This window comes from Aplysia californica, unplaced genomic scaffold (assembly GCF_000002075.1).
Source record: "Aplysia californica isolate F4 #8 unplaced genomic scaffold, AplCal3.0 scaffold00031, whole genome shotgun sequence".
Lineage (NCBI taxonomy): Eukaryota > Metazoa > Mollusca > Gastropoda > Aplysiida > Aplysiidae > Aplysia > Aplysia californica.
Genome location: NW_004797301.1, coordinates 600,311 through 624,007, shown reverse-complemented (window position 1 = coordinate 624,007; position 23,697 = coordinate 600,311). Strand labels below are relative to the sequence as shown.

The 23,697-nt window shown below is 39.0% G+C and overlaps 2 protein-coding genes across 3 annotated transcripts in view; both read left to right on the top strand.

The window, feature by feature from the left end:
* The window catches only part of LOC101850776 (dynein heavy chain 10, axonemal), a 98,424-nt gene that overhangs the window by 50,335 nt on the left and 24,392 nt on the right, over nucleotides 1-23,697 (top strand). For both annotated transcript variants that reach the window (XM_035973794.1, XM_005091495.2), the window contains 19 exons: nucleotides 281-485; nucleotides 3,574-3,848; nucleotides 4,939-5,091; nucleotides 6,099-6,424; nucleotides 7,089-7,296; nucleotides 8,013-8,177; nucleotides 9,199-9,331; nucleotides 10,079-10,267; nucleotides 11,056-11,144; nucleotides 11,534-11,684; nucleotides 12,770-12,858; nucleotides 13,451-13,648; nucleotides 17,392-17,625; nucleotides 18,772-18,869; nucleotides 19,325-19,506; nucleotides 20,269-20,435; nucleotides 21,300-21,487; nucleotides 23,125-23,346; nucleotides 23,645-23,697. The exon at nucleotides 23,645-23,697 is cut by the window's right edge and continues 95 nt beyond it. In XM_035973794.1, coding sequence (XP_035829687.1) covers nucleotides 281-485; nucleotides 3,574-3,848; nucleotides 4,939-5,091; nucleotides 6,099-6,424; nucleotides 7,089-7,296; nucleotides 8,013-8,177; nucleotides 9,199-9,331; nucleotides 10,079-10,267; nucleotides 11,056-11,144; nucleotides 11,534-11,684; nucleotides 12,770-12,858; nucleotides 13,451-13,648; nucleotides 17,392-17,625; nucleotides 18,772-18,869; nucleotides 19,325-19,506; nucleotides 20,269-20,435; nucleotides 21,300-21,487; nucleotides 23,125-23,346; nucleotides 23,645-23,697 — 3,325 coding nt within the window. The remainder of the gene's footprint in view (nucleotides 1-280; nucleotides 486-3,573; nucleotides 3,849-4,938; nucleotides 5,092-6,098; nucleotides 6,425-7,088; nucleotides 7,297-8,012; nucleotides 8,178-9,198; nucleotides 9,332-10,078; nucleotides 10,268-11,055; nucleotides 11,145-11,533; nucleotides 11,685-12,769; nucleotides 12,859-13,450; nucleotides 13,649-17,391; nucleotides 17,626-18,771; nucleotides 18,870-19,324; nucleotides 19,507-20,268; nucleotides 20,436-21,299; nucleotides 21,488-23,124; nucleotides 23,347-23,644) is intronic.
* Nucleotides 14,546-16,706, top strand: LOC118479160 (piggyBac transposable element-derived protein 4-like). The gene has a single exon (XM_035973795.1). The coding sequence runs from the start codon at nucleotides 15,240-15,242 to the stop codon at nucleotides 16,611-16,613; it is 1,374 nt and encodes a 457-aa protein (XP_035829688.1). The 5' UTR covers nucleotides 14,546-15,239; the 3' UTR covers nucleotides 16,614-16,706.

Here is a 23,697-nt window from a genome sequence, read left to right as displayed (position 1 = left end):
AGTTGTGTGTTTCGCTCAGGCTGATACTCACTCTGAAAGTTTCTGTTAAACTGACTTAATGTTACAGGCTTGCAAATTTGCTCAGAAGAATGGAGACTTTCTTTTTTTTTTTAAATACCCAGAAATCTCTTCCTTTATTTTGTCTGCACAATGTCTCTACAGTGACGAGATCAGTGATTTATGGTCTATTGTGGTATTCACAGTAACAATCATGTAGTACCGAATGTGTGCCAGAAATATAAAGTACTGGACTATGTTATCTTTTTTATTCTTCCTCCAGGTGAACCAACTGACCATGATGCTGAATGCTTTGTTGGTCAAAGAATTCCCAGAGCCCACAGAGTTGGAGGCGCTTTTCATCCAGTCTCTCATCTGGTCTGTGGGTGCATGTCTTCTGGAGGATGGAAGAGTCAAGTTTGATGGTTACGTCAAGTACCTGGCCTCACTGACCTTGGTACAGGAGGAAACCAAATACGCATCTCCCGGTAAATTGATGTCACAGTCTATTTATGTTTGATATAGTGGGTTTCTGCCTGATATTACCTTTATGTCTGATATTTCCTTTTACTTGTGTTAAAAAAGAAATGGAAAGTGATAATTGTGAATGACAGGGAATTCTGGGTTGTATCTAATGTTTTAATCATTTTTATTTGTCTCAGTAAATTGGGTCATGGCATGCTTTCGATAGATCTGGATTTATTTGTAATGGATTTACTTGTGTCTAAAGAAAAGGAATAAATTGAATAATAGCAAATATAAAACAGAGAAATGAGTGGCAAAACATGATTGCCAATATCTGTTCCAGATCTTATTCTTAAAGAAGAAGGCAATTGGGGAATTAGATCTAATGGTTCAGTTGATTTGTATATTCTTCCTTGGCCCACTTTGTTTGACTTGCATGCAAAGTTCACTCTCTGTCTTGTCTTTGGCTTAGAGGTGAGACACAAGAAAACTATGGTCCGCTCCTATTGAACCACCCTGAGAGTTTTTTGTCTTGAGGGAACCCCAGTGTAGTAGAGAGTTGTAAAATGTGTCTTATGGGTGGTTCGAGGGTGCTCTGATGCAGGTGGTTTCTTTTCTATCAAACATCTAGTGTCCGTATCTCTCCACCTTCTTTTCTTTGTATGTTACTTTATAGTAGCACCTGTTATCTTCGGCACTTATATAATATATTTGAATGGCAAGTGCTGTAAAACTATAACTAAAGCTCTTTCTAAAACTAAAATGTGTCTTTGTAAAGACAGATTTTAACGAATCTGTCCCAACAATGCAAGGACTTACTGTGAAGTACAAAACCACAGTTAATCTACAAGGAGAGGCCAGGAATGATTTTCTTCTTTCTTATATATATTACTTTTCTTCAACACATTCTTTACACGATCCAAATGACTTTTGTAAATTCTTCATGCAATTTAATGTTCAGTGTCTCAAGAAGAGAGACAGCTGTATGGAAGTCATCATCACAATATTTATGAATTTTGTTTACGATTATCAGTTGCATGAAAAGAAAACTTTGCAGTTTACAACAATTTTCTCTTACACTCTTTATTTTGATGGAGCAACATGGATTAGCTCTGTAGGAACATCATGAGATAAGTTCCTGAACCCGCTGAATGAAATAAGATTATACTTGTGATTATTTTTCTAGATATTTTGATTATAAACACGTAACATCTTGTGAACTTCTCAATTAAGTATTTATTTAACAGTGCCATACAATTTCTGTTTCAAACTTTCAAATAGACTGTGTCTGTTAATATGTTGGGAAACACTTTTGTTTTCTAAAAGAATGATAAAGAAATATCAAGCTTATCTAGGCTACTTGGTGTAAGATTCCGTCGTGTGTCTTTTTTTTCAAAATGGTGTGTGGCGGAGTTGTACACAAAGCAGTCGATATTATATTTAGTACTTCTCTGTCTGCCTTAAAAGCTCATTAATATTTTTGCTTCAAGTGGCTGCCATGCATTTCCGAAAGAAAATGAAGGAATTTCTGAGTAAGTGCACTGCGACTGCAGCGGGCGGCCATTGAAAGTGGGCTTGTTTTTGTTCTCCCTTTCTCTTTTCCCTTATTGGTTTCTACTTCATCAACAATCACTAAATGTTTTTTGTATGTTCACTTATAAATTTTCACAAAAAATGTATAGCATGAACAAAAATATATACCTCTGCAGATACTATAACTTCCTCCTCCGCTTCTGCTCATGATGCTAGTTAAGCAAATCATGAAAGATTATGGGTTTGTTCTGTTGATGAGGTGCATGTTGAGTGTGTTTTTATGGAGTACTTTTAAAACTGTTTGCAAACATTACAATATTTTTTTTTTAAGGGGGGGGGGGATTCTTTTCCTTTCTTTTTCAAAATGTGTTCAGAAAGTCAAACAAGTCTTGAATAAGTCAATATTAGAATAAATCACATAAAATTTTATCTAAAGGTGTGTTTTGATTTCATCTTTTTTCTGGTCACAGTGTGTGCTGTCTATCTTTCTTGGTTGGAATGTTTTAATGAATGGATTTTCAAGACTGGGAGCTTCATGCTCAGTTTAGTCCCCTCACTACAATAATCATCCACACAATTTTTATTCAATTTACACCTCTCCATTTGCAGTCACAAGCATGATGAACATTTGAAACACTATTTGTCTTAAATACATATTCTTTTATTTAAAAACTTCAAGAACCAAACTGTGAGTGAGTAAGACCATTTACTCTAATTACGGATTCTGATGGAGTCGAGGTGGAAAATATTATTTAACACATCCGGAGTACTTTGATTCACAAGGAATCCTTCTATTGATTGGTAAGGCTCAAAACGTCTTATCTTTGTATGTTGGGAAGGATGGCAATTACAATGGAGGGTAAAGTGCCATGAAATTTTGTTTATTTGTTTATTCATTGATTTTCTGACTGCTGGGTTTATGATTAATCTTGGACAGGTTGAGTGAAAAAGTGCGTTGTTTGTTCCGTGATGTAACCAGATCTTTAACTTTATTCTTTTTGTAAATCTCAATACTTTTCAAAACTCAGTGATAATCCAATTTGTTCTGAAAAGGAAGGGTTGTTGTAGATTACAGGCCTTAGATAACTTAATTCTTCTGTCTGCTAGGGTATCTAGACACTTTTTGCATTCATAATTGGAATTCATGATTCGGGATGTTTGTTGACTGAGCTCTGTCTCTTTTCTAATAAATAAAATAAGTATCATTCATTCTTTCTTTACCCCTTTGAGCCGTGACCTTCTGAGGCTACTGTGCCCCTCTGCCTGAGCCCCTGAGCAATATATGACTAACATTCATGTGTTCATCAGAATCACATTCCATATCCCACTCAGGGTAGTCCTTGTCATTACCAGCATCTAATTCAGAAAGATCTTCCGAATAATCAGTGACGTCTTGTGTAGTAATCTCTGTTTTCTATAAGTGTTTTGTCTCAGACGGGCCAGGTTGAGGATGGGGTCTCGCTCACCGCTGTACCGGTGGCTAGGCCTATGGGCAGATTATGCTCCATCGTTGTACCGGTGGCTAGGGCTCAAAGGGGTAATATATTGAAGTGATTCTCAATGACACGTTTTAATCAGGTGAGCTACCAGGACACCAGACCCTGTATGAGTTCTTCTACGACGCTGAGCAGAAACAGTGGATGCCGTGGTCCAAGATGGTGCCCAAGTACGTCCACAACCCAGAGCTCAAGTTCTATGAGATTCTCGTGCCAACGGTGGACACGGTGAGAGCCACGTGGCTGCTGCAGCTGATGGTCGGCATCAAGAGACCAGTCGTTCTGATTGGTGAGACTGGTACCTCGAAGACTGCCACAACTTCCAATTTCTTGAGGACTCTGGATCAAGACCAACATGTGAGTTTATATATCAAGAGCAGCATGAATTAATGAATAAATTAAAAAATTGTAAAATATTATATTAGTTTTTAAACATAAAATGGATGAATGATTGAATGAATGAATTTATGAATGAATGAATGAACGAATGAATGAATGAATGAATGAATGAATGAATGAATGAATGAATGAATAAGTAGCACATAAGGAAAAGCTTTAGACTGAACCCTCAGGGGAAGAGAAAGAGAGGAAGGCTGAGATCCACCTTAGAGCGAGATCTAGAGGCAGATCTCAGGCATATGGGACACAGCTGGCTGGATATAGAGAAGATTTTCCAGAACAGAGACTGACGAAGAGCTGTTCTTTGTGGCCTATATCCAATACCAGGGTGGAAGAGGCACATGATGATGATGATGACTTTTATTCATCCCCATGGGTACAATTTCAAGTACAATGATAGTAGTACAAACTAGTTCAAAGGTTACATCAGCAACCCATTATGCACAATATAATGAGAAAGACAATATGTGAGGCAGCATGGTGAAATCAAAATAATGAAAACAAAATAAACAACCTTTTTCGCTGATGTGACAATTTTTATCGAATTTTTTTATTTCGCTCAACACCTTAAATATCCATTTAATAAACATATTTATGTGTGAATTTTGTGGAAAAACGTTGCTTAAAGGCACAAAAAATGTACATTTCAGTTTTCAAGGATTCTCAAACTGTGGAAGTCACCATACTTTGGCGCCATTTTCTCGCTAATTTTTCCACTGGAGTGAGGCAACCCACCTCCTTCAATGGCAAATATTTTGACTTCTTTTTATGTTAGATAGGTATTTTCTTCATTGAAAGCAAGACAAACAAACAATCTTTAAGACGATACTAATAGCTCAACATGCCCGAAAATTGACAAGTGCCTGATTCCACCGTGTTATGACGCATTTAGACTTCTCAGTGAAAGACTCCGACTTTCATCTCTTTTCAAAATAGCATACGCCGAAGTGTCTTACACTCAGCAGTTGATTAATAATTATTTATAATTACATTTGCACAATCTGATAAACTAAGCTTTTTTTTTTGTTGCATTTTCTTATTTCTTCAGTTGTTGTTGAACATGAACTTCTCCTCCCGTACCACCTCCATGGATGTCCAGAGGAATGTGGAGTCCAACGTGGAGAAACGCACCAAGGACACGTACGGGCCTCCGCCTGGCAAACGACTCATCATCTTCATCGATGACATGAACATGCCACAGGTCGGCAAATGCTGATAAATCTGGGCTTTGTAATGTGGGACAATGACACCACATTGTGGTGCTTAGGAATTAACTAGTAGCAACAGAAATGTGGTCTCTTAACCCTATCCGTAACCCCTGGGGTCATTTTGTACCCCCAGGGTTGTATTCTTCACATTTTAGAAAACTTCTAGTATGAAGATCTCTTTGAAACTGTCAGTATTTCTCAAAAAATCTTTTTGACAGACTGCTAATGCAAAGCGTACTGATAGGATTAACAAGTAAACTTCCTCTTTGGAAAGTGGGGGCACAGAGTTCCCCATGTCGTATGGATACGATAGTAAAACACGAAGTACGGATAGGGTTAACTCATTCGATGCTGGGATCAATTCCATGTCTGTGCAAGACAAATTTTTGTCAGGCTGACAGATCTATCGGTGTACTCATTTTGAAGGCTATTATTTACCTTTTAGTTTTATCAAATGTAGTCATAATTATTAGTACTGTATAACAAAATGAAGGAAAATGAACTAGAATTGTTAAGTGAATAAAACTGAAAAAAGAATAATGATGACATAAAATATATGTATGCATAACCAAAGGAAGACAGAAAACAAAAGACTATAAGCATATCAATGATGCACCATTGATTAGTATAGGTACAGTAATCTATATTGATGATACATCATGAATTCACATGGGATGAATTAAGACCTCCTAAATAGCTGTTTGCTGTTGAATGTGGCATTCTGACAATACTTTTAATGATTTGTGTTGTATTCATTTGTCTGACCCTTGTCTGTGGAGTAATGGTTTGGTGCTTTACCGTAGCATGCTGGAGACCTGAGTCCCACTCCCTTGTGGGGAGAAATTTTTATCAAGTATCTCAGAATGGTGCTTTACTTTCAACTGAGGTTAGCTCTGACTGGCAGGCCCGCCTACTTAATTATCTAAATTGTGTTGATGATTGCGTAAAAGCATATATTTGTTATTATATTTGAATGTTTTACTGGGTTTTTTTCTGCTAGGTGGACACTTATGGCACTCAGCAGCCTATCGCTCTACTGAAACTGCTGCTGGAACGTGGTGGAATGTACGACCGTGGCAAAGATCTCAACTGGAAGAACATGCGTGACATGGGCTATGTGGCTGCCATGGGCAAAGCTGGTGGTGGCAGAAACGAAACAGATCCTCGTTTTGTGTCGCTGTTCTCTGTGTTCAACATGACTTTCCCAGACAACGAGTCACTGTTCAAGATCTACAACTCCATCTTGGAGGGTCATCTGCAGCCATTTGTGAAAGAGCTCCAGGAGTTGTCCTCAACCATCACCAACATGACCATGGAACTCTACAGGTGGGTTTTTTGTGCATGCATTTGGGTCACAACAGGATGGAATCAGGCGCTTGTCAATTTTTGGGCATGTAGAGTCATTGGTATCATCTTAAAGCTTTTTCATTTGTCTTGCTTTCAATGAAAGAAAAAAAAAGATCTTGAATACAAGGGGGAAAAAAATCCATCTAGGTTGAATAGAAGTCGAGATATTTGCGATTGGAGAAGGTGGGGTAGCCTAGTTTCAGTGGTTAAATTAATGAGAAAATGGCTGCCAAAGTTTGGGGACATCATTAGCTTAAGATTCCTTGAAAACTGAAAATTACATGTTTTGTGCCTTTAAACAAGGTTTTTCAGTAAAGTTTATTTGGAAATGTGTTTTCATTTGAACATTCAAGGCATATAGCCAAAAAACAAAATTTTGATAGAAATGGCCAAACTGTTGGAAAAATGTGTTTTTCTTCAATTTCATTATATTGACGAGCGCCTGATTTCACCACGTCGCCTCATATTTGTTAAATCAAAATAATGTCAGTAAAAGTAGCATTATATGATTCAATTTAAAGTCCTCTGATGCAAAAAAGTTATTTCGATTTAATGCGTCTGTGTTATCCAATATGACAGCAGATTTTTCCCCCCTTTTCTTTAATCAGTGGTGTGTTTTTTGTTTGTTTGTTTTTTTCCTCAGTCACATTGTGAAGGAGCTTCCTCCAACGCCATCCAAGTTCCATTACATTTTCAACCTCCGAGATTTGTCCCGCATCTACAATGGCTTGTGCCTCTCCACACCGGACCGCTTCAGCAAACCCGAGCAGTTCTTGAGGCTGTGGAGAAATGAATGCTATCGTGTCATCAGTGATCGTTTAATCAATGATCAGGACAAAGAGCTTGTCTCAGTGAGTTCATTTTGTCATTGATGAATGAGAAATAATTCCAAAACCAATATTTGTTAAGTATCATCTGTATAGAGATACAACACGACCTGACACTCAATAAATCAAGACCCATAATACTCTAATATATTTTGAGAAAATGTGTCATTTATATATTACACATAAGTATAAAGGATATGCTCTTATCTGTTTACCACAGAAAAGATTTGATAAGTATTGTTATGAACTGACATTATTTGACATTTCTTGGGTGCTCTTGTGGTCTAGAGGTTATAGTGTTTGCTTCTCATTCCATAGGTCCTTGGTTCAAAACTTGACAGCAATGGAAAACTTTTTTCTCTAAACATGTTCTCCTTTCACCTTCTTTCTTGTTCTCTAACAATGTTCTGTCCTCTGCTTTTGTCTTCACTCCCTCCCCCCCCCCCCCATCCCCTTTGCCCCTCCTTTCTACTGCTACCCTTGGCTCTTTTTACTACTGTCTTTCAGCCACACCCCTGATTTTATGGTATGTAAGATCTAACACCTAGCCTTCTCAAATGAAGGGGAAAAAATCTCGGAGGTCCCGTGTGCAGAGTTGGCTTTGGCTGCCACTCGGGCTAAATTCAAAATTTGTACCAAACTGAACATGTTTAATGTGTCCTGCAGGCTCATGTGATCTTACGCAGTTGCGAGAGCCGTAAAACACTTACCAAATGACATTTGTTGATGTTTTATAACAGAAAAAAGTTGGTTCTCTGCTGGAGGAGAACTTCAAGCCCCACACAGAGTACACTTCAAGGAACCCCCTCCTCTACGGAGACTTCCGCACAGCTTTGGATGAAGGAGAGCCCAGGCTGTATGAAGATATTCAAGATTATGAGGCCTGCAAAGCTGTTTTCCAGGAGGTAGGTTAGATGCTTAGTTTGGGAAGAACATTTTTTTAAAATAACTTGTTTTTAAATTCAGGGGAGGTTTTTTTGTGATTTTGTTTATTTAAAAAAACAAAAAACATATTAAGACTGTTATGTTAAGACATATAAGACTGTGTTTGCATTTCTCTCACATTTTTTTCCTTTTTCTGTAAGACATTTCACTCAAATTTTTTCAGCAACAGTGAAAAAAAATATGTTGATTATTTAAAGACCAAAAAAAATTGTCTTCTGGTATTTCTTTACCTTGATATTATCTGCTAATCACATACTGTAATGTTAATTTCACCACTGGCTCAGATGGGGCTGTGTTTTTGTTGTTGTTGTAATGTTTTGTTTACCAAAAGAGAGGAGTGACAAATTTTCTACGTTTCTAATTACAGTGACATCACTGTCCAAAAGTAATTTTCTTTACGAATGTTGTCACTGGGGTTTTTGAAAACATTTTGTTTCATTTCAAAGAGAGAGAGCCATCTTGTTCAACTGTCCTTGTCTATGTCTATGGCAAAAAAAATCATGGTGCTGAAAATAGTTCACATTTTGTCACTGATTTTTTTTGTTTTAAAAAGTATTTCTTGTATAATGTCACCAGAATATAGATCACAGGTTTGTCTAATCATAACTGTTGTTTCTTACCTGTGGTCTATACTGAATCTGTTCTATACCTTCATAGTATTAGATGTCAGAGGAAATGAAGAGTAGTCTGGCTTACTTCTTTATGTGCACTGTCACCATCCATTAAATGAGTCATTGCTTGTCCCAACCAATGTGTTCTGTAACATGTGCACAAACAAGGACAGAAAAGAAGACGTCTTAACTGAGAGGACAGCTTGCCACAAAGTACGGACCTTGTATTTATTCCGAATCAAGCTTCCCATGCTTTGACCTGGTGTTTGAACAATACGAACGCTGAACATAGTGTTGCCACCTGAAAAATAGCAGAGCTTTTTAGTATACAAACACACATCATATCATATTTTGTCTTCTTCATTCACAGATTCTGGAGGACTACAATGAAAGCAACACGCCCATGAACCTAGTCCTGTTTGATGATGCTCTGGAGCATCTGTGTCGCGTTCACCGCGTGTTGCGCATGGACCGGGGTCACGCCCTTCTTGTTGGTGTGGGAGGTGAGAGCTTTTGAAGTGTCGCTAGCTAAGTTACTGAGTTCTGGTGTGGATGACCGTAGTAGAAATATAATATGTGATATGCTTTAAATTTTGGTTGTTCTGGGCATTTTTCAATGTGGGCCTCCTATTAGGCTATGTGTTGTTGGAGCTTAATGTTGAATATAGAGGTAGCACCTCTTCAATGACCTTTCAGTGTTGAAAAGAGGCATTTAACATGCATCGAACTATGTTAAATTACCTTTCAGTGTTGAAAGGAGGCATTGAACATATACCATACCATGCTTCTTGTGTTAAAACCAAGAGGTTATGTTTTCACCAGCATGTGCTGGTGTTCATAAATCACATGAACGGACAATATTGTTGCTTGGAAACATTAAGATGGCTTTGGCTCTGGTGCGAGGACAGATCGCTTATTTTGTGGGCATTCTTATTTCAAGGCCAAGATCATGTTCTATTAGCCATATTAAGGACAAAGATTTATAGACCACAATAATCACTTCCAAATGTTTTCAGTTTTAGTTTTTGTCCTTTTCATCCATTGCTTTCATTATCGCCAACCACTGTCATTCTCGTGAAGAGTACTTTCTCTTTTATAAATTTTTTTCTTTCCTGCAATACTGTTTCCCTTTTCTTTTTGATTTTTAGAAATATCAAACTTCTTTTCTTTTTTCTTTTCCATTTCTTTTTACCTCTGATTGTCCCCCCTTTTTTCCTCCTAAATTGTCCTCTATTTTCTGCACCATCCAGGCAGTGGCAAACAGAGCTTGTGCCGACTGGCCTCATACGCTGCCGGCTGCCAGGTGTTTGAGATCACCCTGAGTCGTGGCTACGGGGAGAACTCCTTTAGGGACGATCTGAAGATTCTCTACAACAAACTGGGCATGGAGAACCAGAAGGTCTCTTTCTTGTTCACTGATCAGCACGTCGTTGAAGAAGGTAAGTAGCGAATAGTCAGTCCAGGGCTCTGCAAATATGTGAACTGTAAAGTTACCTGGCGGTCTGATGAGTTGGGTCTGTCAGAGGGCCCCCATATAGGATAGATATTGCTTGGTCGTGGTTCTGTGTCCGACTGAATCTCTCAGTGAGTCTCTGAGACGTTCTCCGCCTATGTTCCCACGGCTCCTTGTGACATCATCCAAGGGCGTGCCACTCCCTTAATTATCTTGTCCCCACAGTAAAGAAAAGAGTCATGTCCCTTGACATCACAGTGAACCTTCAGAATTGTATTGCTTTTTAGCAATGCAATGTTTATCATAAATGAATGAGACTCAAAAAGAGTTCCATTTCTGAATTAGATGCAATGATGGGTTATTCTGTGACAACTGGATTCTATTTATGCTTTGTCTTTAAGACTCTGTTCCAATACTTTGTGTACATTCTTGTATAACTGTGTATAGGCCAAATCAGGTCAAATATTTTTTTAAGACAATGTAATGCCTTTCTATCTTCCAGAATTGCTCAAATTTTTGTGTAGAGTGCTCTTTTTACTTATAATAATCAATTGTAATTTCTTTCGTAAATAACATTATTATGGACAAAAGAAGTGTTTGATCTTATTTGGCGAGCACACCGTCAGAATCGGACACCAATACTATGTCTGATGTTTGAAAACTTACGTTTATTATCATAGCAGTTTCATGATATTACACGTAATTACATATTTAATTTTTGTCCCTCAGTGCTAATTAAAAGCACCTTGTCTTTTTAAATCTTGTTCCTCTCAGGGTTCTTGGAGCTCATTAACAACATGTTGACTTCTGGTATGGTGCCAGCCCTCTACGCTGATGATGAGAAAGAGGCTATCATTGGACAGGTGAGGGCAAACTGAAAAATCTATGATCTTCTCTGTTGTATTCTTTTTTTTTTTCACCGACTAATTTTGGAAAATGATTTTTGTTTCATTTGTGCTCAATAGTGTTTAAGGTAGCCTGCTATCAATGAGAGTTAAAGATAATGATGAGCCTGCATGCTGTTTGAGACAATCATAAGAAAGTATACATAATTTCATTTTTACTTTTTAACTTCTCATTAGATGAAAATGTAACTGTTAGTGTTAACATGATAAAGTGTGATAATATTTTTACTAATTTATTTTAGTTACAATTTTGACACGAAATGGTAAGGTATAGTTGTCTTTGAATATAATTCTTTTCAGATGTTAACTACAAAATAAGAATGTTTAAAAAAAATGTAAATCTATAGCTCAGAGATGAGTCCATGAAGGCTGGGGGAGGCCATGCAAGGGAGAGCATCTGGCAGTACTTCATCAACAAGTGTGCAAACAACCTTCACATTGTGCTTGCTATGTCCCCTGTTGGTGAAACGCTACGTACCCGCTGCAGAAATTTCCCAGGTAATATTATGATCATAGAATGCAAGCACTCGAATTTTCATTGTTATCCACTTTACTTTAAACAATTTATTGTCTACATTGAAGAATACCAAGGACACTTTACTCGACATAAATGTCTGAAAAAACCATGTCTTCCCTGGAAAAATAGAAGGCGAAAAGAAGAACAAATGACAGAAAGCATGGGTGGTTGATGGGTGCTCTGGTGTTGTTTTCACCTTCTTTCCTATCAGACATCTATCGTCCTTATCTCTACTGCTTGTTTTTTTGTGTGTTTGTCACTCTCTTGTAACACCTCTAAACTTTGGCAATTATGTGACCTTATTGTGTTGCATGTGCTGGAAAAGTCTTACTAAAAAAATCTGGGACAGAATGAGAGGGACACAGATGTCGGGGCTCATAAAATTTTTTCAATTGATTTTCACTGTATATGATGCTTTACAAATAAGAGCTTTTGATAAAAGTGTCATAAGATCTCATGTGGAGTCCCTTAGGGGTTGGCGGGGGTTGGGTTGATCTTCTTGAGATTTAAAGCTACCTGAACATGTTGTAGACAACGTTCTTAACATTTCGACAACTATAGTGGTAAGTCTCAAGATGTACAGTGACAAGAATACCTTCTTCTATCATTGTTTGTTAGTGTTTGAGCGCTTAATCGGCTGCTCGCACTGTATGCTTCCCGGGAAGCTGAGAATGTTTCGGAGTGTTCTATGGTCTGCTGGGGTAATAATATAGTGTAAAGTGCATAGAGCCTGCTGTTGAGCGGGGATATGCGCTATACAAATGCTATCTATTATTATTATTATTGAAGTTACTATGACTCTGATTATAATTTTTTCCCCAAGAATTGTGAACAGTTGTTTTGTAATTTCAGGAATTGTAATCAACTGCAGTATTTTTTAAATTTTTTTTTCAGGAATTGCAAAAAATCATTTTGTTTTTTTCTGGAATTATATTCAATTATGTGTTTTTTTTGGGAATTTTGAACAATTATTTTTTTTTTTTTTTGAGGAATCATGACAAAACTATTATTTTTGTCATGTAAGAGCCAAAAACAATCATTTTATTGTGAAAATTGATTTCCCCAGGAACTGTGAACAATGCCAGCATTGACTGGTTCTTCCCTTGGCCAGAGCAGGCTCTGTATGCTGTGGCCAGTGTCTTTGTTTCTCCGGACGTGAGTTTAACTATTATCAAAGACTGTGCCTCAAGAGGGAATGTGTGTGTGCGTGTGTATGTGTGTGTGTGTGTACGTGTGTGTGTGTGTGTATGGGTGTGTGTGTGTGCTTGTATATGTATGCTGTTTAATAGTCTCGAAATGTGCATTTTTTGTCTTTTGATTTGTCTATCTAGTTGAGTGATAATTCTGCATTGTACAACGCTTAGACCCTTCTCGGGATTTGGCGCTATATAGATTTCAATTGCTATTGTAATGTTATTTATTATTAGAGTTATTATTATTATTATTATTATTATTATTATTATTTATTATTATTATTATTATTATTATTATTATTATTTTCATTATCAGTATCAGTTTCATTATTATCATTATCATCGTGCCTATCATTATAATCATCATCGTTATTATGATTATTGTAGGTAGCAGGGAATTTAAAAAATGTTTTGAGACTTAGTAGACTTTTCAAATTTAATATAATTAAATTGTTATTATGATTATGATCATATCAATATTTCTATTTATTAAGGCTTTTTACAATCATCATTATTGTTGCGGGTTTTCAGCACTTTTGCATGTTATCTCGCAGAACACACTGATCCCCGACGACAAGCGGGAGGACATTGTGGCCCACATTGTGATGGTGCACCAGTCGATCGGCGTGTACAGCGCCAAGTTCCTGCAGCGGCTGCGGCGAAACAACTACGTCACGCCCAAGAACTACCTGGACTTCATCAACACCTACCTGCGGCTGCTGGATGACAAGGATAAATACATCCTCAGTCAGGTGAGAGAAGCAGGTCTTCTTGTTGTGTTTTCTATGTGAGATAAATAAATACATCCTCAGTCAGGGGGAGGGGGGGAGAGGCAGGTCTTTTAGTTGTGGTGTCGATGCGAGATAAATAAATACATCCTCAGTCAGGTGAGAGAAACAGGTCTTCTTGTTGTGCTGTCGATGCCAGATAAATAAATACATCCTCAGTAAGGTGAGAGAAGCAGGTCTTCTTGTTGTGCTGTCGATGTGAGATAAATAAATACATAAATACATCCTCAGTTGGGGGGGAGCAGGTCTTCTTGTTGTGTTGGCAATGCAAGATAAATAAATACATCCTTAATCGGGGGGAGAAGCAGGTTTTTCTGTTGTGTTGTCATGCGAGATAAATAAATACATCTTTAGTCTGGGGGGAGAGGCAGGTCTTCTTTTTGTGTTGTCAACATGACGTTTGGGAGAAATGGAATTGTAAAAGAGAAGCAGGTCTTTTTGTTGTGTTATCGACGCGACGTTTGGGGGGAAATGAAATCTTAACCCTTACAGCCCTGTACGCGACTATTTTCAACCCGGAAATGGCGTTCCCGAGGTCTGATCGCGACTATTTCCAACCTAGTGGTTGCTAACGAAAACACGTCCATTACTGCCGATATCGCCGGTAAATCGCCCGGGGCAAATATTTTCCTGAATCCTGATTGGATGACCTTTCATTTGGTGCATAGCTTTAAAAAATTGACCCCCATCCGACAATTGCGCGTGCATTCAAAGTGGAGGGAGATCGAGCGTCTTTTGTCAGTTCAGCGAGCGCAGTTGGAGTGATTGTTCCGTGCGCGATGGATTTCAACGATCGGGAATTGATAGACCTTTTTGAAGACAGCTCTGATGATGAATTTGAAGGATTTGAGGATGGAGATATAGGAAGAGAAAGACAGAATGCTGCCCGTGTCAGTTTGTTGGATTTTGCTCCAGAACACGATGCCGACCACCCCGATGATTTGGAAAACGGATGGGTTCGCCCGACCGTCAACAACAGACCTCCACTACCAGATTTCGAAGGACAGTCGCAACTGAACTCTGGTGTCAATGTTGAAATGAAACCAATTGACTTTTTCCAAATTTTCATCGACGACAATTTTTTGAACACTTGTGTTGAACAAACGAATTCTTATGCCTGCTTCAAGCAGCAAGCTTCAGATGTTGGGGAAAATGTCTACCTCGCGTCCTGGAAAGATGTCGATCTAGATGAGATGAAAGTGTTCATAGCTGGTAAGTAGATCTAGATTTAGATCTAGATCTAGTATATATCTAGATCTAGAGCTAGATCTAGAATCTAGATCTACACTATTTTTGGGGGGTCTTTTATGGGTCCCATAATTTGCCTTTTGTCTGCCTGAGTCTAGATCTAGATCTAGGTCTAGATCTAGATCTGGATCTAGACTAAACTAAACATTTTTCCCCCCCTCAAACTCAAAATGTTCGTCTTTTTTCAGGGGGGGGGGGGGTTAGATCTATGTAAGACAATTGGGGCTGATTCCATAAGATTCCATTTCAACCTTGGGACCCATAAAAGACAGTGGTGTTACTGATCTCTTCTGCAGTTGTTCTGAACATGGGACTCGTTCCTAAACAAAATCTGAAAGACTTCTGGACGAACAGTGGGCCGACAAGGACTCCTTGGTTTTCCAGGACAATGAGTCGGGACCGTTTTTTCCACATATTGTGGGATTTCCATATAAGTGATGTGGAAGAAGAACTGGATCAGGACCAAGACAACAGGGATCGTCTTTTCAAAGTAAGACCCCTGATCAAGAGATGTTTGGATAGCTTTTCGTCAGCTTATTCTCCTCAGAGAGACCTCGCGGTGGACGAAGCAACCTGCCCTTTCAAGGGGCGTTTGAGGTTCAAAGTATATAATCCCGCCAAACCAAATCGCTTTGGGATAAAACTTTATACCCTCTGCGAGTCCTCGTCGGGTTACTGTTTGTACTTTGACGTTTATTGTGCCCAACTTTCACCCCTGGATGAAGCTGCAGTTTCGACAGGCTTGCCTGCCACAGCTGGGTCTACCGAAAAGATTGTGTGTGGGCTGATGGAGAAGGCTGGGTGTTTACGCAAAGGACACCATCTATATATGGACAATTACTACTTATCGCCAGCCCTCTTCCAACACCTCGCAGCGCTCAACACGTACGCGTGTGGAACTGTTCGCCCCAACAGACGTGGCCTGCCTTCGGTGTTCAGGCTTCCGGTCAATGCCAACATGTCTGAGTTTCAAACCGTGGCGCGTGTGAATGACCGCTTGACCGCCATCAAATATCAACACAAGCGGTCTGTTCATGTCCTCTCGTCCATCCATGACCCCACAGGCCAGGTGATTTATAAACCTCGGCGCAAAACTGCGATGAAGCCATCATGCATTCTGGACTATTGCTCCAAGATGGGTGGGGTTGACCTGATGGATCAGGTCACCTCGTATTACGAGATTTCGAGAAGGTCCCTCAAGTGGTGGAGGAAGCTCGCCTTCTATCTCATGGACCTCTGCCTCGTGAATGCATTTCAACTCTACCTGAAGTTTTCTCCAGCACAGAAGAAACTCACTCATGCTGAGTTTAGAAAAAGCATTGTGGAGACGCTGGTCTCAGAGGCTCCTTCAGCGAGAAGGCCCACGACACAAGGTGGGAAACGTCGTGCCACCACCGATGTTCCAGCATTGCCGAGACTGACGGAGCGTCATTTTAGTCGTTTCATTCCGGCTGCTGAAGGCTCTAAGCGGAGCCACGGAGCTCGAGACTGTGTTGTGTGCAATCTCCCAGCAGCATCAAGAAAAGGCTGTAAACGACAACAAACCAGCCACTGGTGCCAGGACTGTAACGCCCCCCTGTGCTATCCTGAGTGTTTTATTTTATTTCATACAAAAATGGATTATCAGCAAGAAGCAAGGAGACAGGAGCTGGGAGGCTACAAAAGGCAAAAGCTCCAATAATTGGAGAAATTGCCCAAGGGACTGGGAGGTTTGTGAAATTTTTACGTATTACATCACATTATGCAACAGTAATAAAATGCAAACACAATTTTTCAACATATTTTATTTTATTTCACATTCTTTATTCATTTGTGAACAAAAAACTCTCTATGTATTATTATCTATCTTCTATACTTAAGCCACTGTGAGCCTTTTTTCAACACACCCCCTGAACCCTTCAAATCTCTGATTTCAAGTCAGTCCTGAGGGGAAACAATCAGGATTTCAGCACAGGGCTGTAAGGGTTAAAATTGTGTTTGTAAATGTATTACACCCCCATCACACAATTCAGATAATTTTTATTTTGCGATCAATGCGACATTTGGGGGGAAATATAACTGTAAAATTGTACCCCTCTAAACAAAACTTGAATGTACTGGGAATTGTTGTAGATTATTCTTATTTTCTCTCTTTTATCCAGTTTGTGTGGTGTAGCAGTTAGGCACTTTACTGTTGCATGCAGGGGACCCAAGTTTGATTCCTGAGTGGGGAGAAATTTTTATCGAGTAAATTAGTATCTTTGATGGAATGTTGTATCCCTCACAGCCCGGGTTGGTCCTGACAGGCAGTGTTGGAAGTCCACCTTCTAAATGATCTAAATTGTGCCGACAGGGGCGTAAAAACACTCACATTACTTTACTTTTCCGATCCAGACGCCATTTGGGTTCTAACCCTTCGGTCTGGTAAACACTCACATTAAAAAAATGTTTTTTTCTCTCTCTTTGCTTTATTACTTCAGTGTGAACGTCTGCAAGGAGGTCTGTCCAAGATCGCAGACGCCAGTGCTATGTTGGCAGTTCTCAATGAGAAGCTGGCCGTGCAGAAGGTTGCCGTGACAGAGAAGTCTGCTGCCTGCGAGGCTCTGCTGGAGGAAATTTCCACAGGCACCAAACAGGCATCAGAAAAGAAGAAGTTTGCTGAGGCCAAGGGAGAGGAAATTGCGGAGCAGAGCAAGATTATTGAAGTGGAGAAGGTGAATGAGTTGTGTCCAGTAATTCCTGTGTGGTTGTTGCAGTAGAAGAGGATAAGAAGGTCTTGTTTGCTCAAACCACATGTGGAAATATTGTTTTTACCCCCCCCCCCCCCCCCCCCCCCACTCTTCCCAAGGATAAAAAAGAGGGGAAACTCTAATCAGAATTGACGCTTGGAAAACCTTCCGCTTTAGATCTTAGAAGCAGTTAAATAGATACAAATAAAATAAATTTTTATTTTCATTGACCACTGAAGGGCAATTTGTTTTACAATGGCAAACATACATACTTACATAAGTACATAATTATAAATACATACCTACATATGTACATACTACACGTATATATACATTCATACATGAATACACATTTACACCAATACAGAACAATTTCACAACCATGCCATTGCTGGTCGCCACTGTGCAGCACCTTGTTTTTTTTAGTGAAGGTTGTCATGCCTTTCTCAAGGAAACACCCCAGTGACCACCCATCTGATCTCAGTGTCACAGACACTTGCCTTATGTGTATGGACTATTTTCCCCAACAAGAACATAAGGTATAGATCTAGCTGAGTTCTCCCGTAATAAGTTCAACAAATCGTCTTTTATGCTTGACATCAGAGCTACCACCATGCTCATTTCACAGAGAATGGACACCCTTGATATGCTTAGCAGGTCAAGTAAGGACTGAATGGAGACCTTAACTAAACCTTTACTGAACAAAGTATCCCTCTTTTTTAATTTCACTTAGCTATATGGAAAGATTGTATTTCACACCACTATTGACAGACTCAGTTTGAACTACCAAAAAAACTAAAGGAAAAGATTCCTAACTTATCTCAAGCTGGACTACGGAGAGGATGGTTCTTATTCAAATCCCCAGCAAGGCTTTCTGAATTTGAGGTGATCTGGGCAGTTTTTACAACTCTTCACCTTTTTGTCTCTGTCTTTTCAGATATTTTCTTTAAATAATCTCAGTGTTGAAAAGGGGGGATCATCTCTTTGTGTACCAAGATTCAACAATGTAACAATGATGTTGGGAGAAGAAAGGCATGGATGTATAGATGCCCGGTATAGAAAGGGTGAAATCTGTACGATGATGATGAGATTTTTAAAGTTGGACTCACTTTTGGCATATTGTGTCCCCAGAAAGAGGCTGAGGACGCCCTAGCTGAAGCTCTGCCTGCCCTGGAAGCTGCCAGAATTGCCCTGGATGACTTGGACAAGTCAGATGTCACTGAGATCAGGTAACGACTCTCAGTAAACTATTCTTAGTCATATTCTAAGCAAACCAGCTTCTGTGGTGTAGTGGTTAGGTGCCTCATCATCCCATGTATAAAACCTAAGTTCGATTCCCAGAAGGGGAGAATTTTTTTTATTAATTATTCCTGCTTGTATGTTGTATCCCTCTCTGGTTTGGTTGTCCCTAACAGGTAGGGTCAAAACCTGCCTCCTAAATGATCGAAATTGTGTCAATGGGGGCATAAAACAGAAATGATAGAAAAAAAAACTCCACAAAAGACTCGAAATCACGCTTCCGTCGAACTGTGCCTGCGGTCCCATTTTTTTCTTCTTCTTTATCTTTGTAAGATATTTTTCGAATTATGGATCCCTCGAAATTCCGAGGCTGGTCCCGACGAATTCAAGCTATCCACATTATACTGTATATACTCTTATGTCGTTTCTTTTTTGTGCCTCTCAGGTCCTTTGCCAAGCCGCCCCGTGAGGTGCAGACAGTCTGTGAGTGTATTGTCGTCATGAGAGGCATCAAGGAAGTCTCTTGGAAGTCGGCCAAAGGCATGATGTCTGAAGCAAACTTCCTCAAGGCACTCAAGGAGATGGATGTGGACAACATTGGACAGAAACAGACAAACACTGTGAAAAGTAAGAGAAAAATACTTTTAGAGAATAATTGTTGTAGTGGGTGGTTGGCGGGTGCTCTGGGGTGGTTTGCTCCTTCTTTCCTACCAAACATCTATCATCCTGATCTCTCCTCCTTCTTTTTTGTATTTGTTACTATCTTTGTAATGCCTATTATCTTCGGCAGTTATATGACCTTATTGTGTTGCAAGTGCCGTAAAACTCTTAATAAAACACTAATTGTTGCTTTTTATCTCTTCTTGCACCTTCGTTCTTGTCAAACAAAATTTTTGCATTGCTACTTTGTTGATCTGCTGAGCGCGCCCAGGTATCTTATTTGTTTTTTTTCTTAAATTAAAAGAGAAAAATAACTAAAATATGAGCTGAAAAGCAGGATCTTAGCCGAATGTAGCTCCTTCAGTGCGGTATCTTAGGGGTGACTTTTTAATAGTTAAAATTCTGTTTTTCCTAAACAGCAGGATCATAGGCGAACCGAGACCATAAATGGTGGGATCTTAGACTGCTGTAGTCAGTTTGATAGTTCAGTACAAAATGTGGGTGGTTGAGGGTACTGTGGTGTGGTTTGCTCCTTCTTTCCTATCAAACATCTATCGTCCTGATCTCTCCTCCTTCTTTTTTATGTTTGTTACTTTCTTGTAACACCTCTAATCTTTGGCACTCATATGACCTTATTTTATTGCAAGTGCTGTAAAACTCTTATTAATACTAAAACTCAATACGAAATACTTTTGTGACATACATATACAAATCTGTGTCCTCTTCAAGGCCTCCTCAAGGACATCGACATGTCCCCTGATCAGATGAAGGTCATCAGTCGTGCTGGTGCCGGCCTCCTCAAGTTTGTGGAGGCTGTGATGGGCTACTGCGCCGTCGCCAGAGAGATCAAACCCAAGAGAGAGAAGGTGGCAAAACTAGAGAGGAACTTCCACCAGGTGGGTACTACTTTTGGTTAACCCTTACAACCCCAGTCATGTATATAATTTCCTCACAGGTTCTCATACCCCTAGGCATAGTTGAGTACATATTCCTCACAGGTTCTCATACCCCAGACATAGATAAATACACATTCCTCACTGGTTCTTATACCCCAGACATAGATAAATACACATTCCTCACTGGTTCACATACCTCAGGCATAGATAAGTACATATTCCTCACTGGTTCCCATACTCCCAGGCACGCATACTTTTACTGTTATCTATCCAATTGTCTCTGAAGAATAATCGCTGTGTAATCTTCTAAAACTTCAAACGTAAACAGCAAATAAATTTTTTAAATTGAAAGTCTGCGAAAGATTATAAACACAATCAGTGTAGGGTGAGCCCATAGAGTCGAGGACTCCAGTATTACTTAGGCCAGAAGTAAGCGTGGGCTAGAAATAGCTTGATAATAATAATAATAATAATAAATAGCATTTATACTGCGCATTTCCATTTCCTAAAAGATGCTCAATGCGCATTACAATGAAAAAGACATCACATCTTAAAAATTAATCGACACAAATGTGTACGTAAAACAAAGTATTATACATATAATATAAATGCATATGTGTAAAATTTTATACCAGAAAAACAGTCTCGCAGTGAGGTTGAAAATGTGTTCACTAAAAATATACAATGCAATATAAATTCACGAACAGTCAAAGAAGAGTTATCTTATTCCAGCCCAAGAAGGTTGTGAACTTTGATAGCTTGGCTCCTGTTTGCCCAAACAATGTAGCAGGTGTAGCTCGGTTGATCAGATATATATGATTTTCCTAACACGATTTCTTCCTCTGTGTTCTCAACTTCCTGTAGGCTAAACGTGATTTGGACAAAGTAACCAAAGAAGTGAACGCCCTGGAAGCTGAACTCCAGGAGCTCAACAGAAAGTATGAGGAGGCCATGGCAGAGAAGCAGGCCCTTGAGGAAGAGGCGAGGATCATGGAGAGGAGGTTGATCGCTGCAGACAAGCTCATCAATGGTCTGGGCTCTGAGAACATCAGGTGAGTGCATTTGTCTGGCTTCGTGGTGAAATCAGGCGCTCATCAAAATAATGAAATTGAATGAAATAACTTTAATCCAGTCCATTGAGCAGTTTCTATCAAATTTTTTTTAGCTGAAAATTTTTTGTGTCCCCTTAAAAACACGAAAGAGAATCACCAACGCTGTGGGACAATATGAAGATCTACTGACCACAGCGAAGAGACGAAAACTAAAATGGTATGGGCATGTCACAAGATCCACAGGACTTGCCAAAACAATCCTGCAAGGAACCGTACAAGGAAAGAGAAAGAGAGGAAGGCAGAGAAGGAGATGGGAGGACAACATTACAGAGTGGACAGGAAAGACGATGGGTGACAATCTGAGGAGAGCAGAGGACAAAAATAGATGGCGAGAGCTGGTTTTCCAATGCAGTGGTGCCCCAACGGTTGCCCCAACCACACGATAGAAGAAGAAGAAGAAAAACACATTAATTTCTGAGTGGATTTTTACAGAAAAATGTGGATCAAAGGCACACAAAAATTTAAATTATTAGTTTCCAAGATCATTTAAGCTTTGGCAGTCCTTAAACTTTGGCGGGTATTCTTTTTCTAATTTTACCTCTGACACCGGTGGACCCCCACCTCTTTCAATTACAAATGTCTCAACTTCTATTTTGATAGATGGGTATTTTTTTTTCATCAAAAGTTATACAAATAAACAAGCTTTAAGATGATACTGTACCAATAACTCTATGTGCCCTGAAATTGGTGAGCACTCAATACTACTATGTCATGACACATTTATCTTGAGGTGAAACGTAAAGAATTGATAAATTAGCTAGAATGGGCTTGATCATTTCTATTGATGTTTTTTTTTTTTTTTAAACTGACAGTCTCATTATAGTTAAGCTCATTGAGTCAAAAATAATGATCATGAAATGTCTTTTATTCTCTCTCTATGTATATCTATCCACTCTTATCCCTGTCTTTCTCTCTATCCATCCATATGTTTATCTCTCTAATGCAAGACTCTTGTTCTCTCATGGGTTATCTCAAGCAATCTATTGGTCAGTTCTTCCTTTCTTTCCTTCTTTCTTTCCTTTTTTTCTTTCTTCCTTTCTTTCTTCCATTCTTTCTTTCTTCCTTTCTTTCATTTCCCAGATTAATATTTGTTTGTTGTATTCTTTCATTCTTCCCCTTCTCACATCAACATTTTTTTCTTTCTTTTATTCTTGCATCCTTTTCCTTCTCTCATCAACATTTACTTGTTTCTTTTATTCTTTCATTCTTTCCCTTCTCACATCAATATTTGTTTGTTTCTTTTATTCTTTCATTCTTCCCTTTTTCACATCAATATTTGTTTGTTTCTTTCATTCTTCCCTTTTTCACATCAATATTTGTTTGTTTCTTTTATTCTTTCATTCTTTCCTTTCTTACATCAACATTTATTTGTTTCATTTATTCTTTCATTCTTTCCTTTCTTACATCAACATTTATTTGTTTTGTTTATTCTTTCATTCATTCCTTTCTAACATCAACATTTATTTTGTTTCTTTTATTCTTTCATTCTGTCCTTTCTTACATCAACATTTATTTGTTTCTTTTATTCTTTCATTCATTCCCTTTTCACATTTACATTTTTCGGTTGCTTCCCCCAGGTGGACCAAAGACTTGGAGGACCTAAAACAGAAGCGCATCCAGCTGTTGGGTGACTGCCTCACCAGCTCAGCCTTCCTCAGCTACGTCGGAGCCTTCAGCTGGGAGTTCCGTAACGACCTTGTCTACACAGACTGGGTCAACGACCTGCGCGAAAGGGAGGTGCCTCTCAGCGACCCGTTCCGACTGGAAGATTTGCTCACAAATGATGTAGAAATCAGCAAGTGAGTTTGTTCAGAAAAGATTTGTTCATTTAAATGATTTAAAGATTTGTTCATAAAAGATTCCTTCATAAAGATTTGTTCATCTTAAAAGATTTGTTCATTAAATGATATAACGGAGTGCAGCGCGGCGCGCAGGTGCTTGTGATGTGGGAGGGGAGAGTAGAGGCCAAGTATTATTAAAAAAAGACTGTTTTGTAACATTTAATGCATTATGGGTTTAAGAACTGTAGTAGAAGAAGGAAAAAGGAGGAACAGTATCTGAAACAAAGCACAAGTCTCACATCTAGGCGTCTTTCAGATGGACATCCGAGGGCTTGCCACCAGACGAGCTGTCCATCCAGAACGGTATCC

Coding starts and splice junctions, on each gene's coding strand:
- LOC118479160 (XM_035973795.1), top strand. CDS start 15,240: ATGGGACTCGTTCCTAAACAAAATCTGAAAGACTTCTGGACGAACAGT.